The following is a 21,697-nucleotide window of genomic DNA, read 5'->3' on the forward strand; positions in this document are numbered from 1 at the left end:
GGAGGCCAAGGTAGGCAGATCACCTGAGGTTAGAAGTTCGAGACCAGCTTTACAAATGTGATGAAATCCCTCTACTAAATATACAACGTGGTGAAACCTCTCTACTAAAAATACAAAAACAATTAGCTGGGCATGGTTGGGTGAGCCTGTAGTCACAGCTACTCGGGAGGCTGAGGCAGGAGAATCACTTGAGCCCAGGAAGTGGAGGTTGCAGTGAGCCGAGATCGCACCATCGCACTCCAGCCTGGACAACAGAGTGAGACTCCATCTCAAACAAAACAAACCAACTAACAATTTTAAAATAATAATAATAATTAATTAATACCTCGATGGCCTTGGGCAGCTGTTTAATGGTCAGTAGAGCAAGGCAGTCCACCAACTTGCAGAATGTGGCTTTATTGACCTCAGGTGCCAGGGCGTCCTGGGCTCTGCAGGGGACCGTCTCATTCAGTTCTCACGTCTGTGTGAAGAGCAGCACGGCATCTGCCCCAGGGCTGGACACAGGGACGGTGCTGGGCGGGAGTGGGCAGTGGTCCCTCTGCCTGTGCTGTCAGCCTGTTCTCCACGCCCCTTGATGCCGGGAGCCTCATCTGTGCAGTGGGGTGAGGCCCCAGGGGCTGCGGAGGAGCAGGGCTGTCCTGCCTCCTCCCAGCCTTCCGCTGCCTCTCCGTCCACTCCTCCACCTGTCTTTGATCACTTGTCCCGTCTGCCCTGATCTTGTAGTTTCTGCAGGGGTCTCTCTGTCCCTGCCCCGCCCAACTGTGTCCCGAGTCCTTTGCCTCTGTGTCTATTTTGTCCTCTGGGACTCTTGCTGTTTGACACTCTGTCTCTATTCTCTGCCCGCTTTTTTTTTTTGAGATAGGTTCTCACTTGGTCCAGAGGTGAAGCTGGATTTGAACCCAGACCCCAAAGCCTGGCTTCCTCGCTGGGACCCCCTGCCTGGCTCCTCTTCACAGAATGGGAACAAGCCTGCCTCAGTTTCCCTCCAGCCCCAGACTATGCACCCGGACAGGGGTTACCTGCTGTCCTTTTTCGAGACGGGGTCTCACCCGGTTACTCAGGCTGGAGTGCAGTGGTGCGATCTTGGCTCACTGAAACCTCCACCTCCCAGGCTGAAAGGATTCTCCCACCTCAGCCTCCTGAGTTTGCTGGAACCCCAGGCATGTGCCACCACGCCCAGCTAATTTTTGTATTTTTTGTAGAGACAGGGTCTCACTATGTTGCCCAGGCTGGTCTTGAACTCCTGGCCTTAAGCTCTCCTCCTGCCTCAGCCTTCTAAAGTGCTGGAGTTACAGGCGTGAGCCACTGCGCCGGGTCCCACTGAACCCACTGTGTATCCCACCTGCTGGAGACACCAGGGAAGAGCATGACAGTCCCCTGCCTCCTGTAAGTCTGGCATTTCAGAACCTGGGTCCCCAGTCCTGGACCCCTCTATGCCTGGGTCCCTGGCTCTGAGGTCCCACTCAGCTTGGGGCTGGGTTTGGCCGCGGTGTGTCCCGGCCAGGCCAGGAGAGGCGGCCACGGAGATGGGCGGCTGGGCCCGCTGCTGCCACCTCGTGGACAAGGAGGGTAGCACATGCTCCAGGGGGATTCAGGACCACGTTTTCTTCCCGCGGTAAACCGGTAAGAAGACAGAGGCTGGCAGAGGTGAAGCTGGATTTGAACCCAGACCTCAAAGCCTGGCTTCCTCGCTGGGACTCCCTGCCTGGCTCCTCCTCACACAACGGGAACAAGCCTGCCTCAGTTTCCCTCCAGTCTCAGACTATGCACTCGGACAGGGGTTACCTGCTTTTTTTTTTAGATGGGGTCTTGTTTGGTTGCCCAGGCTGGAGTGCAATGGCGCGATCTCGGCTCACTGCAACCTCTGCCTCCCGGGTTCAAGCTGTTCTCCTGCCTCAGCCTGAGTAGCTGGGATTACAGGTGCCCGCCACCATGCCCAGCTAATTTTTTGTACTTTTAGTAGAGACCAGGTTTCACCATGTTGGCCGGGTTGGTCTCAAACTCCTGGATTCAAGTGGTCCACCTGCCTCACCCTCCCAAAGTGCTGAGATTACACTGCTCCCAGTCTGTTCTGTTTTTTTTGTTTGTTTGTTTGAGACAGGGTCTTGCTCTGGAGTGCAGTGACAAGATCATAGCTCACTGCAGCCTTGATCTTCTGCACTCAAGTGATCCTTCCATCTCTACCTCGCTTGTAGGTGGGACTACAGGCACATATCACCATGCCTGACTCATTTTAAAACTTTGCAATGATGGGGTCTCACTATGTTGCCCAGGCTGATCTTGAACTCCTGGGCTCAAGCGATCCTCCTGCCTCAGCCTCCCAAAGTGCTGGGATTACAGGTGTGAGCCATCGTGCCCACTCTACCTGCTCTGCTCTCGCTCCCTGCTTCCTTGGTGGGCCTTGACACTGGCAGATGCTGGAGGGGATGGTCTGTGAATGGGCCTCATATGCGGCCAGGCGCAGTGGCTCACACCTGTAATCCCAGCACTTTGGGAGACCGAGGCGGGTGGATTACCTGAGTCAGGAGTTCGAGACAAGCCTGAGCAGCATGATGAAACCTCGTCTCCACTAAAAATACCAAAATTAGCCAGGCGTGGTGGCGCACGCCTGTAATCCCAGCTACTCGGGAGGCTGAGGCAGGAGAATTGCTTGAACCCGAGAGGCAGAGGTTGCAGTGAGCCGAGATCACGCCACTGCGCTCCAGCCTGGGCAACGAGCAAAACTCTGTCTCAAAAAAAAAAGAAAAAGAAAAGGAAAGGGCCTCATATGTAAAACGACCTTACAGACAGAGTGCAGTGTTTTGTTTTTGGAGATAGAGTTTCAATCTGTCACTCAGTCTGGAGTGCAGTGGTGTGATCTTGGCTCACTGAAGCCTCCACCTCCCGGGTTCCAGCGATTCTGTCTCAGGCTCCCTAGTAGCTGGGATCACAGGCACCTGCCACCACACCCAGCTAATATTTGTAATTTTAGTAGAGATGGGGTTTCATCATGTTGGCCAGGCTGGTCTTGAACTCCTGACCTCAAGCCATCCATCTGCCTCAGTTTCCCAAAGTGTTGGGATTACAGGCATGAGCCACCATGCCCAGCCAAGAAGTGTGGTCTTGCGTGGCTGGGAGACGAGATCTATGCACTGTTGTCCTTCAGATCCAGGACTTGCCTGTCATAGGGAAAGGGGAGGCGTGTTCCAGCAAGACGATGAGAGGCAGCTCTCCAGAACCGCAAGAACGCTGCATGCATCACAGTCTATAATTTGGGTGATAACATCAAGGCTGGCATGCTCTGGGCCGCCCCCCCAGGGTGGCTCACACCTGTAATCTCAGCATTTTGGGAGGCTGAGCCAGGAGGATCGAGCCAAGCCTGGCCAACATGGCAAGACCCGGTCTCTACAAAAATACTGTAAAAATTAGCCAGGGCTGGGCACAGTGGCTCACACGTGTAATCCCAGCACTTTGGGAAACAGGTGGGTGGATCACCTGAGGTCAGGAATTTGAGTCCAGGCTGGCCAACACAGTGAAACGCCATCTCTACTAAAAATAGAAAAATTCTCTTGGCATGGGTGGCACACACCTGTACTCCCAGCTACTCGAGAGGCTGAGGCAGGAGAATTGCATGAACTCAGGAGGTGGTGGAGGTTGCAATGAGCAGAGATCGTGCCACTGCACTCCAGCCTGGGTGACAGAGCAAGACTCCATCTCAAAAAAAAAAAAAAAAAAAAAAAAATTAGCCGGGCAGGGTAGCGAACCAGGAGGTATGACTATGCCACTAAACTCCAGCCTGGGGTGACAGAGCGAGTCCATACCCAAGATGTTTTCTGGAATAGATGAGAAGACAGTGTAGCAATTGTAAGGCTGGTCGCCTCGCCGGGAGCTTGGACACCACCCCCGCCTCGCCGGGAGCTCAGACACTGCCCGCCGCTCACTGGGAGCCCGGAAAAGAAGCCCCGCCAGGACCTACCTGCCTAGCATTTTGTCCCATCTGGGCCCCACTCCCCGCCTAGCATTTTGTCCCATCTGGGCCCCACTCCCTGCTTAGCATTTTGTCCCATCCGGGCCCCACTCACCTTGGGCACAACCAATCAAACGCCTCCATTCCCTATAAAACCCCACGTCTGAGAGGAGTCCATGTGACTTCTCCGGCCCCTCCTGTCGGACCGCAGAACCTCACCTGGGAGCCAAATAAATTCGCATTGGATCTTCTTGTGCTGGCCTCAGTTTCTTCTTTTTAAACTCGGCAAGAACCTAAGAACCCTTACAGCAATCATGGGGACTCCCCCATAACCAGAAAGAAAAGTTTCTTTTTTTTTAGAGAGACGGGGTTTCACCATGGTCTTTATCTCCTGACCTCGTGATCCGCCCGCCTGGGCCTCCCAAAGTGCTGGGATTACAGGCGTGAGCCACCATGCCCAGTTTCTTTCATTTCCCCTGGGAAGGGGTCTAAACTGTTGATTGGGAATCAGGTCTTTCCAAAGGCCACCAAGAACACAGTGGGTTGCTGGTCAGTTTTCTCCTTGTCTATCTCGGCTGAGATCAGATCATTGCACATTTGTTTCCAGGTAGCAATAACCAGGTGCTGTGGGCCTCTGTCCTGAGCCCTGCAGGCTCTGCTTCCCCTCTTCCCTTCGGTTAACAGTTGTTTCTGGTCCTTATCTCTTCCCTTCCCTCCCTCCTTCCCTCCCTTCCTCTTTTCTTTCTTTTTCTCTCCCCCCGATTTCCTTTTTTTTTTTTTTTTAGACATGGGGTCTCACTGTGTTGTCCAGGCTGCAGTGCACTGCTGTGATCTCAGCTCACTACAGCCTCAGCCTTCTGGCCTTGAGCAGTTCTCCCATTTCAGTCTCCAGAGTAGCTGGAGGTAGAGCTACACACCACCGTGCCCAGCTAATTATTACTATTTGCAGAGATAGGGGTCTCACTCCATTGCCCAGGCTGGTCTTGAACTTTCAGACTCAAGCTATCCTCACGACTCAGCCTTCCAAAGTGCTGGCATTACAGAGCCAACATACCTAGCCTTCCCTTTTTAAAATTTTCAAATTTATTACCCATATCCCTAAAGTTACCTAGGATATGCTTCCCTTTTTTGTTCTTGAGACGGAGTTTCACTCTTATTGCCCAGGCTGTAGTGCAATGGCGAGATCTCGACTCACTGCAACCTCCATCTCCTCGGTTCAAGCAATTCTCCTGCCTCAGCCTCCCAAGAACAAGTAGCTGGGATTACAGGCATGCGCCACACCTGGCCATTTTATATTTTTAGCAGAGACAGGGTTTCTCCATGTTGGTCAGGCTGGTCTTGAACTCCTGACCTCGTGATCCACCCGCCTGGGCCTCCCAAAGTGCTGGGATTACAGACGTGAGCCACCGCGCCTGGTCATCCTTCCCTTTTGAGAGCAAAACTGCTCATGCCGCAGAAAACAAAAGCCCTAAGCTTGCAGCCCTTGGCAGAATTACTGGATAGATGAAAACCTTCTCAACAGCTGCTGAGGGAAAGCTTAACCACAAGGGTGGCGCGGCTGGGGGACACTGGTGGGGATGGTATTAGGTTGGGCGCAACAGTGATTGTGGTTTTTACCATTACGTTCAACGCACGGCTGCGCCTGTAAATCCCAACTACTCAGGAGGCCGAGGCTTGAACCTGGGAGGTGGTTGCAGAGAGCTGAGATCATGCCACTGAACTCCAGCCTGGGCAACGGAGTGACACCCTGTCTCAAAACAACAACCAAAAAAACCCACAAAAAAACAAAAACAAAAAAAACCACCACCACCAAACAGAAAAGCCCAGACAGTTCATGTTCAGGTGCATCAATGCTAGTGCACTGAGGCTGGGTTTTCCCCACAACTCCATCGTTTTTGGTATATTAAACTGTAATATAAATAACACGTGCAGGCGAGGATGTGAAGAGGGAACGCTTGTGCCCTATTGGTGGGGATACAAATTACCAAACCCACTATGGAAGACGGTTTGGCGGTTCCTCACAAAACTAAACACTGAGCTTACCATGTGATCCAGCACTCCCACTGCTGGGTATATACCCCAAAGAAAGAAATTTGGCCCGGCGTGGTGGTTCACATCCATAATCACAGCACTTTGGGAGGCTGAGGCAGGAGAATCGCTTGAACCCACGAGGTGGAGGTTGCCACAGTGGGAGGAAGCTTATGCCAAGAGTTCCAGGCCAGCCTGGGGCATGTAGTGACACCCCCATCTCTACAAAGAATTTTTAAAAATTAGTGGGGTACGGGCCAGGTGCAGTGGCTCACGCCTATAATTCCAGCACTTTGGGAGGCCTAGGCAGGAAGATCACCTGAGGTCAGGAGTTCGAGACTAGCCTGGCCAACATGGTGAAACCCCGTCTCTAGTAAAAATAGAAAAATTAGCTTGGCATAGTGGTGGGCACTTGTAATCCCAGCTACTCGGGAGGCTGAGGTACAAGAATCATTTGAACCCAGGAGGTGGAGGTTGCAGTGAGCCAAGATCACGCCACTGGACTCCAGCCTGGGTGACAGAGCAAGACTCCGTTTCAAAAAAAAGCAGCTTTTCGGCCAGAACTGCCATCTTCCAGTAATTCACCAAAATGACGAACACAAAGGGCAAGCGGAGAGGCGCCCGATACATGTTCTCTAGGCCTTTCAGAAAACACGGAGTTGTTCCTTTGCCCACGTATATGCGAATCTGTAAGAAAGATATTGTAGACATCAAGGGAATGGGTACTGTTCAAAAAGGAAGCCCCACAAGTGTGACCATCGCAAAACCCGAAGTCTACAGAGTCACCCAGCATGCTGCTGGCATTGTTGTAAACAAGTTAAGGGCAAGATTCCTGCCAAGAGAATTCCTGTGTGTACTGAGCACTCTAAGAGCTGAGATCGCTTTCTGAAACGCAGGAAGGAAAATGATCAGAAGCAGCCAGAGAAAGGTCCCTGGGTTCAAATGAAGTGCCAGCCTGCCCCAGCCAGAGAAATGACCAATGGGAAGGGGCCTAAGCTGCTGGAACCTCTTCCCTATGAATTCATGGCATAATAGATGTTAAAAAAATGAAGGACCCCCAGACGATTAAAAAAAAGCCAGGCACGGTGGCGCGTGCCTGTAGTCCCAGCTACTTGTGAGGTCGAGGTGGGAGGATCGCTTGAGCCCAGGAGTTCTGGGCTGTAGTGTGCTATGCCGATCAGGTGTCTGCACTATGTTCAGCATCAATATGGTGACCTCCTGGGAGCGGGGGCCCACCAGGTTGCCTAAGGAGGGGTGAACCGGCCCAGGTCGGAAATGGAGCAGGTCAAAACTCCTGTGCTCATCAGTAGTGCGGTCACGCCTGTGAATAGCCACTGCACTCCAGCCTGGGCAACACAGGCAGACTCCATCTCTAAAAAAAAAAAAAAAAATTAGTGGGGTATTAGTACCAGCTACTCAGGAGGCTAAGGCGGGAGGAGGCTGGGGAGGTTCAGGCTGCAGTGAGCTGATTGTGCCACTGCACTCCTGTCTGGATGGCAGAGGGAAATCCTGTCTCCAAAACACCAGTCCTCTCTAGCAGCTACTCTTGGGTAGGAAGCAGCTGAAGCAGCAGTTACTCCAGGCACTCACATGAACAGCACCTGGCCACCTTACTAAAATGTAGCCATGGTCCCAGGTCTCACGTCACTGGACAATGCTCCCATCTGTAGGCAGGTGAGCTCTGCCTTGGCCAGCCCCTTCCAAAGCCAGCCAAGTTTCTGAAGCATGCATTCATGCCCTACACCTTCCCTCCCAGCTCTTGTCTGCAGAAGTCTGTTTTAACAACTACCCAACAGCAAACTAAAGCAGCACCTCCCCAAAATCAGGATCCGCTTCTCAGGAGGCAGCAGCCCTCCCCTCCATGAGGGGCACCCAGAATCTCCTTTGCAGACAAGCCGTATAAAAGGAGCCACATGTTGTGTAAATACTTGATTTCTGGCCGGGTGCGGTGGCTCACGCCTGTAATCCTAGCACTTTGGGAGGCCGAGGTGGGTGGATCACCTGAGGTCATGAGTTCAAGACCAGCCTAGCCATCATGGTGAACCCCCATTTAAAAAAAAAAAAAAAAAAAGATTTTTTTCCATCTTGAGAAAAAAAAAACTTACGTTCCTTTACCTCACAGCTAGGTAAAGGAACAGCTAGACTTTCAAGATTTCTGCCTGCTTGGGAAAATAACGCTTTTAGCAAGCGAGGGGAAAAAACTGGCATTCTATTTCCAATCATCACCCTCACTCAAAAAAAAAAAAAATCTCACTCATCCCGGAATTAAAATTACAGTCGACTCTTCCATTTCAATGGTGCTTCCCAAATTTAAAATCGGTCCGTTTCATGAGCAGCTGAAAAGAACTCAAAAATAACGGCAGGCATTAAATATTACGTAAGGTTTTCTTTTATTTAAAAGATCATTCACAAAATACCATATCCATAGATTCACTTTCTGTCACACAGCTGAATGTGTTAAGTGTTTGGAATTCCATTCTTACACTGCAAAGTCAACTGGATTGCCCGGAAGTTTAGATGCATTTGTTTTGTTCTTTATCTTATCCACATTGAAGATGTAAGTAGGTCATCTGAAAGCATCGGGTTTGATTACACCACATAATGCATGTCTTTCTGAAGTTAAGTATTGGTGTTACACAAATGGTTCTTATCTTGGAAGCAGAGAAGCCGACAGGTGGAGGGAAGGAGAGAGAGAGTTCTGTGGATTGCTGAGGCCTTGTCACAAAGACACAGTAGGAGAAGCCAAGGATGGCGGCTGGTGACAAACTACTAAGCACACAACGCTGGGCGCCCAGGCCACCCTGGCCCCACCAGCACCCGGCGAGGGTCTCTTTCCTAGGCGCCTGCTGCCGGCCGCCCCTGAACTGCTCCCCACAGGACAGACTGGGACTTGGATACTGAAGGATTTTTCATCTGTTCACATGCAGGCGTTAAGCTCAAAAGCCTACGCCCTAGCACGAACCCCCAGGTAAGTGCTAAATCCTGCACATGGGAACACCCCAGTGTGTCCCCAGACCTAGACAGCTGCAGTCCTCTACGGCCAGCTGAAGGTTCCTGACAGCTCTGCATAGTACAGTTCATTTCAACAAAGGAGATGAGTAAAGTGCCAGATTCTAGACCCATCTTGGCTCTGAACGGAAGGGCAGGTGGGAAGCACGGTATCTCATCATGTCGCCTATACCAGGAACAGACCAACACAAACACGCAGCCAACAGGGATGGGGGGAAACGCCGCGTCAGCGCCGCAGCAGCCCAGCGCAGCGCCAGCACCACCCCTCCACCCCCAAAGTGCCTCGGCCCAGCACAAAAGAAACCAGCTGGCTGTTCGCTGCACCCGGCCGGAGGGGAGCCTCGACCACGCCTGGTGAGAGTTTACTAGCTGGGACTCGGCCTCGAAAGAGTGGTAACAAACACGCGTGAACGAACACCTGAGAGCATTCACTGTCTCTTCTCCGTGGACTCCCTACCGCTATTCCGGGCCCCCACTCTCAGTTCTCACTGTTTCTCTCGTGAAGGCCTGTCTGCTTGGACAGTCCACTGGGGAGGGGTCACGGAGCCAGGACTCCCTTCTCAACAGGAATGGAAAGGACCCTGCAGAGAGTTTTATCCTAGTGTGCAAACAAGGTGCCTGCGATTCTGTCCATCACAGCTGAACACTGACAAGGAGCAGTTTCATCTGTCAGTGACTTCTGGTTTTTGTTGGAAGCCCCAGCAATACAGAACTCCACATGCAGGTCAGAAGAAGCACTGAGGAAATGAAAGGAGACGCCTGGAGTGGGGCCAGGAGTTAAAGTAAAAGAGAAAGCAAAGGAGAAAGATGACGCAGCACCGCAGCCCAAACGACTCCCCACGGCGGCCACCTCCGCTCCTCCAAGGAAACCCATGTGCTGCTGGGAAAACAAGGAGCAGGAGGAAGAGGACAGAAGGGAAATGGGGAAGCAGCGGAAGAAAGAAAAAAGCGCACAGACAGGCACTAGAGAGACACAGCAAAGCCCAGAATGTATCAAAAACCACTTGTTAACAGCTGACATGCACTCACAAGCTGTTTCCGCTGTGAGGAGGCCAATGGCAGGCGTGGGAGTGGCGGCTGCAGGATGGCCACCCGGGGACTCACCAGGCCGAGGTCCTGCTCTCACCCCCCATGCCCCATTCCCTCCCAACCGCAGGCTCATTCTTGCTCCTTCTGAACGACTTCCTCTCTGGGCCTGGCACCCCCGAAGATAGCAGAGTTGGGATTGGCTACTTGATTGAGGGGTGTCGCAACTGTTCGAGGTTTAAGCTGGAGTCGTGGTCTCTGTGCTCTTTCCTCTGGGGGAGAAAAAGCAGTTTGTCAGAGAGGATCCCATTCCATATCCAGGCCAAACGACCACGCTGATGCTGTCAGCAACCCAGCCCACGTTCTAGATTTCACCTGGCCTGCCACCCCCTCAGCAGACGCTCTAATGACCAAGATGAACCTGCTATTGCGGAGAACGTGACAATCTATGCTGATAACTTGTGTGCCGCAGGAATGCAAGTCCCCATGGGGTGTGAACTGGCCACGATCATCCCATCAGGAAAAGACGCCCTCCACCAACACTCGAGCCCGTACCTTCTGTCGGTTCTCTGAAATCCATGTTGGATCCGCGGAGGGGAGGGCCATCTCTGAAGCGGCTGCCCATGGGAGGGCCTGCTCGCCGGTCACCTGGGCGACTACCTCCCCTGCCCCCTAAGAAGTCATCCCTGAAGCCTGAGGAAGGAGGAGGACATTGAATTACTTTTCAAACGATCATCTCCAAGCTGCTGATAGAATAATGTACTGGGAGTTGTTTGAGCTTAATCTGTAAATTCTTTAGCATGTCCAGTGTCTGAAGTCTCTCCAAAATAAAGTGCATTAAAAATGGGTCCAAATGCCAACGTGTGGAGTAATGACAGCACTAACAGGCTTTCCAAAGAAGGAATTAGCATCTTAGGAGAGAAAACAAATTAAGCAAAACAAGCAAGCCTCAGAGCAGGCTGAATTCTATTTTCTAATATAAATCTATACAGCTAGTTTAAAAGATAAACCTGAAATTTAGAACTATTTACAACTTAGAGCACAAAATCACAAGAAAAAGCTATATGAAGACCAAAAAAATGCTAGAATTCTCACTGGTGGGTAGAAGGAAAGAGTATTTTCTCGATGGTCTCAAGGGGTCTTTATTGTACTTAAGTGAAAGCTAGACATTAACTGTATAACTTACTGAAGTTAAAATTTGGCAAAAAGAGTAGTTTACGTCTTATAACCCCAGCACTTTGGGATGCTGAGATGGGAGGTTCACTTGAGCCCAGGAGTTCAAGACCAGACTGGGCAACACAGTGAGACTCAGTCTCTACGAAAAATATTTAAGTTAGCTGGGCATGGTGGTGGGGCATGCCTGGGGGTTGCAGCTACTCAGGAGGCTGAGGCAGGAGAATCATTTGAACCCAGAAGGTGGAAGACGCAGTGAGCCGAGATCATGCCATTACACTCCAGCCTGGGTGACAAAGTTAGACTGTCTCAAGGGAAAAAAAAACTTTGGCAAAAAGAAGTTAAACCATAATCAAACAAATAAGCAGCCGGGCGCGGTGGCTCAGGCCTGTAATCCCAGCACTCTGGGAGGCCGAGGCGGGTGGATCACGAGGTCAGGAGATTGAGACCATACTGGCCAACATGACGAAACTTTGTCTTTACTAAAAATACAAAAATTAGCTGGGCGTGGTGGCGGGCACCTGTAATCCCAACTACTCAGGAGGCCGAGGCACAAGAATCGCTTGAACCCAGGAGATGGAGGTTTCAGTAAGCCAAAATCATGTCACTGCATTCTAGCCTGGCGACAGAGTGAGACTCCATCTCAACAACAACAAAAAATGAGCTTGCTGCTGCTGGCTGCGCACTCAGGGGTGACCACTGCTACTCTCTGCAAGGGTAGTGCCACGGCTCCGAGCTTTCTGGGAGTTTGTCTTTGAGAAGAACCCTCAGAGCCTGAGGTATGCACTATACAGTCATTCTCATGATCCACAGCCCCTATTTGCAAATCCATCCAGTTGCTGAAATTCATGCGTCATCCCCAAGCTGCGTACCAGCAGCATTTCTGCAGTCAGGCCTGGACCTGCGCAGATGTGATGATCCCAGCTGAGGCTGAAAAAGACAAGGCTCTGCCTGTTTCCGTTCCTAACTGTCAAGTCTTTGCATGATGAGTGTCGGGTGTTTTGCCCTTCTGGGCTTTTGCTGGTGGGATTGCTGTCTAAAGTGGCCCCAGGCGCAGTGGGAAGTGCTTCTGCTGCTCCTAAGTACAGGCTGGCTGTGAGGTGCCCTACAGACAAAACCGGCACGGGACGAGCTTTCAAAACAGGCTGAAATGATGGCACCACAGACTACTACAGCTGGCCCTGAGTTCAATGTGAACACTATGCATTAAGTGAATCAACAAACATTAACTGAGGCGTATTTAGAACGAAGGTCACATAAAACAATGTTAGGTGCAATCAGCTGACGAAACGCTGTGATCCGAGGCTCACAGAAGCAGCTCCACACTGGCTGATTCGGTGCTCCAGCCCCTCCACAGAGCCACCGCAGATGACCAGCGCCGACTGGGTAACTTGTGGGGATGGCCAATTTCTATTCTTTAAAGGTGGCAAGGGTTTTGGAAACCAGTCAAGTGATCTCGCACCCGGTTCAGAGACTGAGTTAAATCACATCAATTTCAACAAAACAAGTAACGAAAACAAGTCTCAATCGATTGAGACCAACAGGAGCACTGCTTTAGGGGAATATACTGGGAGGCATATAGTCAAGTAGAAGGTCTTTACAAAGTCTTTTAGCCACTGCATTACACAGTTCATTGAACAAGCCTAATCAGTATTCAAACACTGAACCTGACGTTCCCCCAAACTCAGCTGTGAAGTGTACCTTTCCTTGCCATGTGAGTACAAAGTAAATTTACGGCTTCTATACGAGATTACATCATTTCCACCACCAAGGTCTAGCATGAGACATGTGCTCACACCCACACCGGTGAAGCAGGGAAACACAACTGCTACTTGTGTGTCCAGGTGCCCGACGGTGCATGACAGAGCCCAGCAGAGAAAACTATCAGTGTGCATTAACACCAAGTGAGAGCCTCATTTCAAAACCTCCTAGGAAATAAGTAGTGGGAAAATTAGGAATGAAAAGCGAGGTCTGACATGATCAAGACTCTCTCATCTGTTGGTGGGTTTCTAGGAAGCAAACTATTCATGAGAATCCTCAGAGTTTTCTTTACAAAGCTTAGTTTAACACTGGCTGTTTCTGACGGTGGAATGCTTTTGCGTTCTTTGTTTTTTCTGTTGCTCTATTTTGTTTTGTTACAAAAAGCATGTATCATTAAAAAAATAGCACCATTCTGGCCGGGCGCGGTGGCTCACGCCTGTAATCCCAGCACTTTGGGAGGCCGAGGCGGGTAGATCACAAGGTCAAGAGATCGAGACCATCCTGGTCAACATGGTGAAACCCCGTCTCTACTAATACAGAAAATTAGCTGGGCATGGTGGCGCGTGCCTGTAATCCCAGCTACTCAGGAGGCTGAGGCAGGAGAATTGCCTGAACCCAGGAGACGGAGGTTGCGGTGAGCCGAGATCGTGCCATTGCACTCCAGCCTGGGTAACAAGAGCGAAACTCCGTCTCAAAAAAAAAAAAAAAAAAAAAAAAAAAAAAAAAAAAAAAAGACCATCCCGGTCAACAAGGTGAAACCCTGTCTCTACTAAAAATACAAAAATTAGCTGGGCATGGTGGCGCGTGCCTGTAATCCCAGCTACTCAGGAGGCTGAGGCAGGAGAAGTGCTTGAACCCAGGAGGCGGAGGTTGCGGTGAGCTGGGATCGTGCCATTGCACTCCAGTCTGGGTAACAACAGTGAAACTCCGCCTCAAAAAAAAAAAAAAAAAATAGCACCATCTTATTAAAAAGTAAAAAAGATCTATTCTTGCAAATAACGTATAATGCCTCAAATCAGCCATAACTCCGTCAAGTGAGCCCACGTTGGGTTTGAGATGTCACCAAAACACTGCAGTTCCCACTGGAACTGGGGGCGGCAAGGCCAGGGCTGTGTTCATTGTGTCTCTGCTTGAGAGCTAGCAGCCAAGCGAGGCCACGGGTCGGAAGACGTAAGTACCCGGGTGACTTCTACAGCACCTACGAGCACCACACTGGCAGGTGAAAGGCCGTTCCCAAGCTGCCGGCCAGCTCTGAGACAGCTGCTGCAGGTTTCAGTCAGAGACTAGCTTATACATAAAATTACAGACTGACTGGACCATACTGCACTTTTATGAATAAGCTCATTTCTGACTGGCTACAGGACTTTTAAGAACTGTATTAGTCAACAGATCATCAGTCATCTGTTTAGCCAAAGCTGAGTTTTTAAAAATCTCAGACTCACAAGACAGCGCGCACCAGTCCCTCCCGCACTTACCCGTGACTGTACACCAGTTTTGTTTTGATGGGGGGAGGGTGCAGAGTATGAGTATATCCCAAGTTTGTAGGGAAGAAAACAAATTTGTTTTTCTTTCCCTATCTTTCTGTATTACAATACTGACGTTTTTATCATGTAAACATAAAATATTTTACACTTTTGTAATAAAAAAACAAAAAGTAGAGATGAAAAAAATGCTGCAAATCACCCTGCAGAGCAGAGGCCTGGTGCGGGGAGTGGTACTTTGCGCTGTGACACCAGCTGGTCTGCCCGGGGTTGGCTAAGAAAGCTAACAGCGACGTGGGACATGTCCACTCTCAAGGGATTGGACCTCCAATCCTCCAAGGAAAAAAAATAGGCCATCAGGACTACCTTTCACCACGTATGAGAGCCCAAACCTCTATCCTGTTTTCTGGAAGGAACAGTGTACTTCTCTTGGTGCCATCCACGAAACCACCAAGGAGTTCCCCGGGCTAGAGTCTGAGAAAAACTGCTGAGAGAGACCAAGGGCCCAGGCCTGGTGCATCTAAAGAACTGCAGGTGAACACAGGTGACCACAAAGGAGCATGGGTCTCACCTGCCCACAGTGTGGAGCCTTCAAGGCCTGCCCCCACCGAGGCTTACTTGCTTGCCTGGGCACCTTCCAGGAGAGTTTGTTTGTTAAAGGAACGGAAGAAGCAGTCCCACCAGGCGGGCTACTCACAAGAAACAGACAACAGCAGCAAGGCCCCCTAGGAAAAGTTAGGTGGTGATACTTTAAATACTGATACCGGAATTGAAGTCATCCCGGGAATCCCATCCACCTCTAGATTCTCAGGAGCTACCCATTCCTGAGGATACACAAAAAAGATAAAGTTGAGGAAGTGTCATTACCTTGCTGCACAAACATGGAAAAATTCATTTGGAAGACATACAAGTCAATGTGATGGGAGGGTCAATGAAATCATTCTAAGAGTTTTTGCTTCCAACAGAAAAAAAAAAACCAGGCTTGCAGAAGCATCAGCCGTTCTTTCTAGGATTTTAGGCAACCTTCTAAGAGCCGGCAAGAACCTATCACACCTATGAGATAATCGAGTTCCACTAGGAACATTCAAGAGTTGTAACTGGTAGGCATACTGCAAGTCTGTATGAAGTTCAGCTTTAGAAGAACCAATCACCTCTGTCATCTGGTCCACCTTTTCTGAATCCAAAGCCACCTTTATCTTGTTTTCTGCCTTCTGCAATGTCCACACGAAGTGACCGATCGCCCAACAGCTAATAATAAGGGGAAAATAGTGTTAAGTACTGGCAAAGAAAAGAATCTCAGCTGCTATGGCAGAGAAACTGAGGATACTTACTGCACCATCGTATGTCAAGGCTTCCTTAAGGGAATCCACTTCATCGAATTCTACATAGCAGAATCCTGGAAAAGACAAGACCACGATTTCCTCAAGTAATTCTGGGTTAAAGATGTGGGAGGATCCTGTTCGTACTATTTCTCTACAGCACAACTACCACTCTGCTGTCTAGATGATAGTAGGCTAGGAGAGCCTGAAGGAGTACATTTTACTTTCAGTAGACAGAACTGACTGGCACTCCTCCCTCTCGATTATAATCAGTCAGAAAATGCTAACTGAACATGCACTGAAACAGCAGCTGCGTTTCTAGAAAGCTTTCTTCTTGAATGTTTTAACCATAATATTAAAACCTTCATCAGGCCATTGGCAGCTGTTTTGACTTCTGAATGACTATTTAATCTAAGTGAGGATTAGATTTCAGATTTCAAATTTGATATCCTAAAATGCTTTGAAGAAGAGGCTTAAAGTGCCCGTTTAACTTACTACTCAGGTAGTTGATAGCAAATTTGCTTCACAAAGCTAAAAACCTACCTTCAGCAACCAGGGCGTGCTTCTCTGAATGTTAATGAAATGACAGATGGCCTGGGTTCAAGTACGTGTTACTGACAACCCATGTCTCTGATGTCAGATTCTCACACTGCCCCTTCCTTGCTGCCTGGGGTCTAAATCTAGGTGGATGACTCCCCAGATGCTCACACTGCACCCTGCATCCCCACTCCCCAGCATCTTTGCCCTGTGCATAACTCCATCATCACACTTCATCTTCGAAGCCACTAGACCGCAAATGCTTTGAAGGCCTGAGTCCAAACTTGCCCTGTTCACTAACTGTGTGTAAAGCCAACTGCCTTGGCTGGAGGGATGTCCCTCAGCTTTCTTCCCTAAGTGGGCTCAACTTTGGGAATAATGGAGAACACTACCCTGACTTGACAGAGGCAGCAGGAGCCCCATCATGAACCTCATCCTCTAGAGCTGCGCAAGTGAAGACGGTCTTCTATGAGCCAAACTCCAAAGCCTGCGGCGACTGACCCAGCCCAAAGGCTAGGCTCACCCACGCATTTCTACCCAAAGTTTAATTCCTAATGCCTGCTAGCAAGCAAACTGGTGGAGCTTACTTCCACAAGTGTAACTGACATATCTGCTTTCACTGTTTGACTACATACTCCATGTGGCTTCAGATTCTGAAGTCAAAAAGATTAAGAATGCCACCGACACACAAAACCTCCCAGGTCAGCAAGGCCTTCTCTACTGCTGGCACAGCTCCCCACCACAAGTCACTCCGTACCTGTCACAGATGTGCTTCTGGGTGGATCATGTGGACCAAACATCCCAGGACCCAGCATCACACACTTAAATACCAAGCACACTTCCTTCAGGAAGCCCTGGAGGTAGGATGCGCTTGGATCCCTTCTTCCTCTTCCTCTCTGCTCCCGCACCCCACAGACGCACCACCTCTGAACCCTCAGCCAGCCCTCCCAAGCACACTCTCCAAATGTACGAACACACACTGACAACACTGGCTGCCTCTCTTCTGGATTTTGTAATGACTGGATGCCTGCACTACCAAGAAAAATCTACCCAGCATTCCAGGTGACATGTGCCTCGGAGTTCTCGGCTCTGTTCCTCTCTCCTGGGGAGCTCCATTACTGGCAGAGACAGGACTGCTGCAGAGGTGAGGCCCACGAACCTGGGCGAATGCCACACATTTCACAAACTACATCGTGTACAAAACGTTTTCCCCTAAGTGAACTGAAGACCTGAGTTGAAGAGCTACATTTCTTTTGGCTACTTAGACCAGGCAAATGTTTAAAACACTTTCCTGATCAGAGGCTCTGGTTCACTGATCTGTTTTTATTCAGAACCCGTTCCCATCCTCCTCCACCCTTTACAGTCATATCCAATAAGAATCCCCCAAACTCACCTTTAAATTTATCTGTGTCTTTGTCTCTGACTAGTCGTACACTCCTTATGCTGAGATCCTTAAAGATTGCATCTATGTCACCCTGAACCGTATTAAAAGGTAGATTTCCTACGTATGCTGTGTAGGGGGGCTCTGTGGGCAACTCCTTCTGGCTACGGGAACCATGGCCACCAGCACTGCCACGGGACCTAGAAGGGGAGAGAGACAGGACTCAAGTGTGCCCAGAGTAAACAAGCAAACCAAGTCAAGTCGTCTTCCACTGAGCCGCCTGGCCAGCGCCCCAGTGAGGCACTCTGCTCGAATGCACCATAAGACTGTTACGGAGAATGGCCTGAGAAAGAACAAAAAAAGAAAAAGAAAAAAATCTGTAAGATGAACTATCTCTCTGTCACCCAGGCTCGACTGCAGTGGCGTGATCTCAGCTCCTGCAACCTCTGTCTTGATTCAAGAGATTCTCCTGGCTCAGCCTCCTGAGTAACTGAGATTACAGGCATGCTCCACCATGACTGGCTACTTTTTGTATTTTTACTAGAGACAAGGTTTCACCATATTGGCCAGGCTGGTCTCGAACTCCTGACCTCAGGTAACCTGGCTGCCTTGGCCTCCCAAAGTGCTGGAGCGTGAGCCATCATGCCCAGCCCAAACATAACATACCTTCCTAAGACAGCTGCTTCTCTCCTATTCACTCAGAATCTGCTATCTGCAGTATTTACACCCTAAAACCTAAGCAAATACCCTCCTTCACACACTGTGGCGCTAAGAAATACAGAAAGGGATTGTCTAGAAGTAATGCTGGACTCAGAGGAAGGATTACTGAAGCTGCTTAACACATTCACACATAATGAAATGATTTCTCCTTACTGCCCGACTATAGGCATAAGAATGTCCTAATACGGCCAGGCATGGTGGCTCATGCCTGTAATCCCAGTACTTTGGGAGGCCGAGGCGGATGGATCACTTGAGGTCAGGAGTTCGAAACCAGCCTGTCCAACATGGCGAAACCCCGTCTCTACTTTAAATACAAAATTAGCTGGGCATGGTGGTGCATGTGTGTAATCCCAGCTACTCGGGAAGCTGAGGCAGGAGAATCGCTTGAACCTGGGAGGCGGAGGTTGTAGTGAGCCAAGATCGTGCCACTGCACTCCAGCCTGGGCAACAAGAGCAAAAATTCCATCTCAAAAAAAAACCCAAAAAAACAAAAAACAATGTCCTAATACAAATTTTCGATGTTACACAGCAAGCACTCATGTACGTAACACTCTCATGCGATACTTCACAGGGTCCTGAAATACGTGGTGTGCATTACCAATCCATTCAAACCTCGATGTCACTTCCTCAGTTATATCAAGTACCTTGCATAGGTCTCTGTTTAAATCCAGCCTGTCACTTACTAGCATATGACCTTGAGAAGTTATTCAATTTCTCTAAGCTTTATTTTATTTGTAAAACTGAGTTAATCCTAACATAGTACTTTGGGAGGCCGCGGTGGGTAGATCACCTGAGGTCAGGAGTTTGAGATCAGCCTAACATGGAGAAACCCCATCTCTACTAAAAATACAAAATTAGCTGGGCGTAGTGGTGTGCACCTGTAATACCAGCTACTTGGGAGGCTGAGGCAGGAGAATCACTTGACCCCAGGAGGCAGAAGTTGCAGAGAGCCAAGATCGCACCACTGCACTCCAGCCTGGGCAACAAGAGTGAAACTCCATCTCAAAAAAAAAAAAAAGAAAGAAATCAAAATATAGTATACATAGATTATATCAAAATGATACTGCCATAAGGATGCCCCAGGAGAGACTTAAAGTCGTTAGGAGTGAAGTGCCAAGACAGCCAACATTTGTTTTCCAGCAGGTCACCATAAAGGGCACGTGTGCAGGTACACAGACAAGCATTCAGCAAACAAGGCACAGCAGTCACTTCTGCATCCACTAGCGTCATCCAACTCTACCATTATTTCAACCTTATTGTAGACTTGAAAATTTTCAAAATAAAACGTTTGGAAAACTCAGGAGGAAAAAAAATTAAGGGAGTGATATGTTTTTGAAACAGACATTTAACTCATTTCCTGTTTGCTCCAAAAATACTGTGCTGGCAGCCAGCTGTTTTTTCCTAAACAGGAAATGCGTTTAAATAAATTAGATCCTTCACGACAATCAAAGACCTGCTCAATGTCACCCTCCTTGCAGGGAAATATTAATACCCATCTTAGAGAGCAACCTGGTCTTTCATCCATATACTGCTAGAAACATCATAATGGAAACTCCACTTCCTCCAGAAGATAAATTCCAAGTGTCTCAAATAGCGAACAAGTATTACTCACCAAAGCATTTTTATGAAGATGCGTTGACCAAGCTGTAATGATTCTTTGATGGTAAAAAAGTTTTAAGTGGCCGGGCACGGTGGCTCACGCCTGTAATTCCGGCACTTTGGGAGGCCGAGGCAGGTGGATCACGAGGTCAAGAGATCGAGACCATCCTGGTCAACATGGTGAAACCCCGTCTCTACTAAAAATACAAAAATTAGCTGGGTATGGTGGCGCGTGCCTGTAATCCCAGCTACTCAGGAGGCTGAGGAAGGAGAATTGCCTGAACCCAGGAGGCGGAGGTTGCGGTGAGCCGAGATCGCGCCATTGCACTCCAGCCTGGGTAACAAGAGCGAAACTCCATCTCAAAAAAAAAAAAAAAAAAAAAAAAAAAAAAAGTTTTAAGTTTCATAATTCAGAAACCTGACACTTCCCAGTAGGAAGTTCCACATTCTGTTCTAAGACCACCAGAAAAGAGGTTTACAAGAGAACTGCATTCTACTTGCCCACTTCTCCCACCTTTCCAGATCTAGTAAATGCAACTTATTTTGCATTTCAGTAACCTTTGCCAATAGTACTCTATCGTTGCTATCTCCAAGACCATAAATCCTAAAATATTTTCAATAAGATACTATTTAGGACTGGATAATAAATACATGAGATACAGGCTGGGCGCCATAGCTCAAGCCTGTAATTCCAGAACTTTGGGAGGCTGAGATGTGTAGATCACCTGAGGTCAGGAATTCGAGACAAGCCTGGCCAAAATGGCAAAACCCTATCTCTACCAAAAATACAATAAATTATCTGGGTGTGGTGGTGCACTAATCCCAGCTACTTAGGATGCTGATGCAGGAGAATTGCTTGAACCCGGGAGGTGGAGGTTGCAGTTAGCCAAGATTGCGCCTGTACTCCAGCCTGGTAACAGAGCAACGCTCTGTCTCAAAATACAAAAGCAAAAGAAGAGATACAGTATAAGGCCGGGCCCCGGTGGCTCATGCCTGTAATCCCAACAGTTTGGGAGGCTGAGGCAGGAGGATCCCTTAAGGCCAGGAGTTTGAGACCAGCCTGGGCAACATAGTAAGACCCCATCTCCATAAAAAAAATATAAAAAATTGGCTGGGCGTGGTGGCTCATGCCTATAATCCCAGCACTTTGGTAGGCTGAGGCAGGTGGATCATGAGGTCAAGAGATCAAGACCATCCTAACCAACATGGTGAAATGCCATCTCTACTAAAAATAGAAAAATCAGCTGGGCATGATGGCGCGTACCTGTAGTCCCAGCTACTGGTGAGGCTGAGGCAGAATAGCTTGAACCCAGGAGGCAGAGGTTGCAGTGAGCTGAGATCACACCACTGCACTCCAGCCTGGCAACAGAGAAAGACTCCGTCTCAAAATAAAAAAATAAAATAAAAATACACACACACACATACATACACACACCACACACTCACACACTCTCAGCTGTGTGTGGTGGCCCACACTTATATTCCCAGCTACCTGGGAGGCTAAGGTGGGAAGATCACCTGAACCCAGGAGGTTAATGCTGCTGTGAGCCTGGGTGACAGAGGGAGACTGTCTCCAACTGAAGAAAAAAAAAGAAAAGAAAAAAAGGCCAGGCACAGTGGCCCACGCCTGTAATCCCAGCACTTTGGGAGGTCGAGGTGGGTGATCACTTGAGGCCAGAAGTTCAAGACCAGCCTGGCCAATATGGTGAAACTCTGT

At 49.2% G+C, this 21,697-nt stretch overlaps 1 protein-coding gene across 1 annotated transcript in view; it reads right to left on the reverse strand.

The window, feature by feature from the left end:
- Positions 1 to 8,345: 8,345 nt before the first annotated feature.
- The window catches only part of EIF4H (eukaryotic translation initiation factor 4H), a 28,889-nt gene continuing 15,537 nt past the window's right edge, over positions 8,346 to 21,697 (reverse strand). The window contains exons 2-6 of the mRNA XM_012449062.3: positions 17,674 to 17,861; positions 15,756 to 15,820; positions 15,576 to 15,672; positions 10,565 to 10,702; positions 8,346 to 10,281 (exon numbers count right to left, since the gene is read on the reverse strand). Of these exons, the coding sequence (XP_012304485.1) occupies positions 10,142 to 10,281; positions 10,565 to 10,702; positions 15,576 to 15,672; positions 15,756 to 15,820; positions 17,674 to 17,861 (628 nt within the window). The 3' untranslated portion in view covers positions 8,346 to 10,141. The remainder of the gene's footprint in view (positions 10,282 to 10,564; positions 10,703 to 15,575; positions 15,673 to 15,755; positions 15,821 to 17,673; positions 17,862 to 21,697) is intronic.

This window comes from Aotus nancymaae, unplaced genomic scaffold (genome assembly GCF_030222135.1).
Source record: "Aotus nancymaae isolate 86718 unplaced genomic scaffold, 86718_ANA_hifiasm-v0.15.2.pri h1tg000012l, whole genome shotgun sequence".
Taxonomy (NCBI): domain Eukaryota; kingdom Metazoa; phylum Chordata; class Mammalia; order Primates; family Aotidae; genus Aotus; species Aotus nancymaae.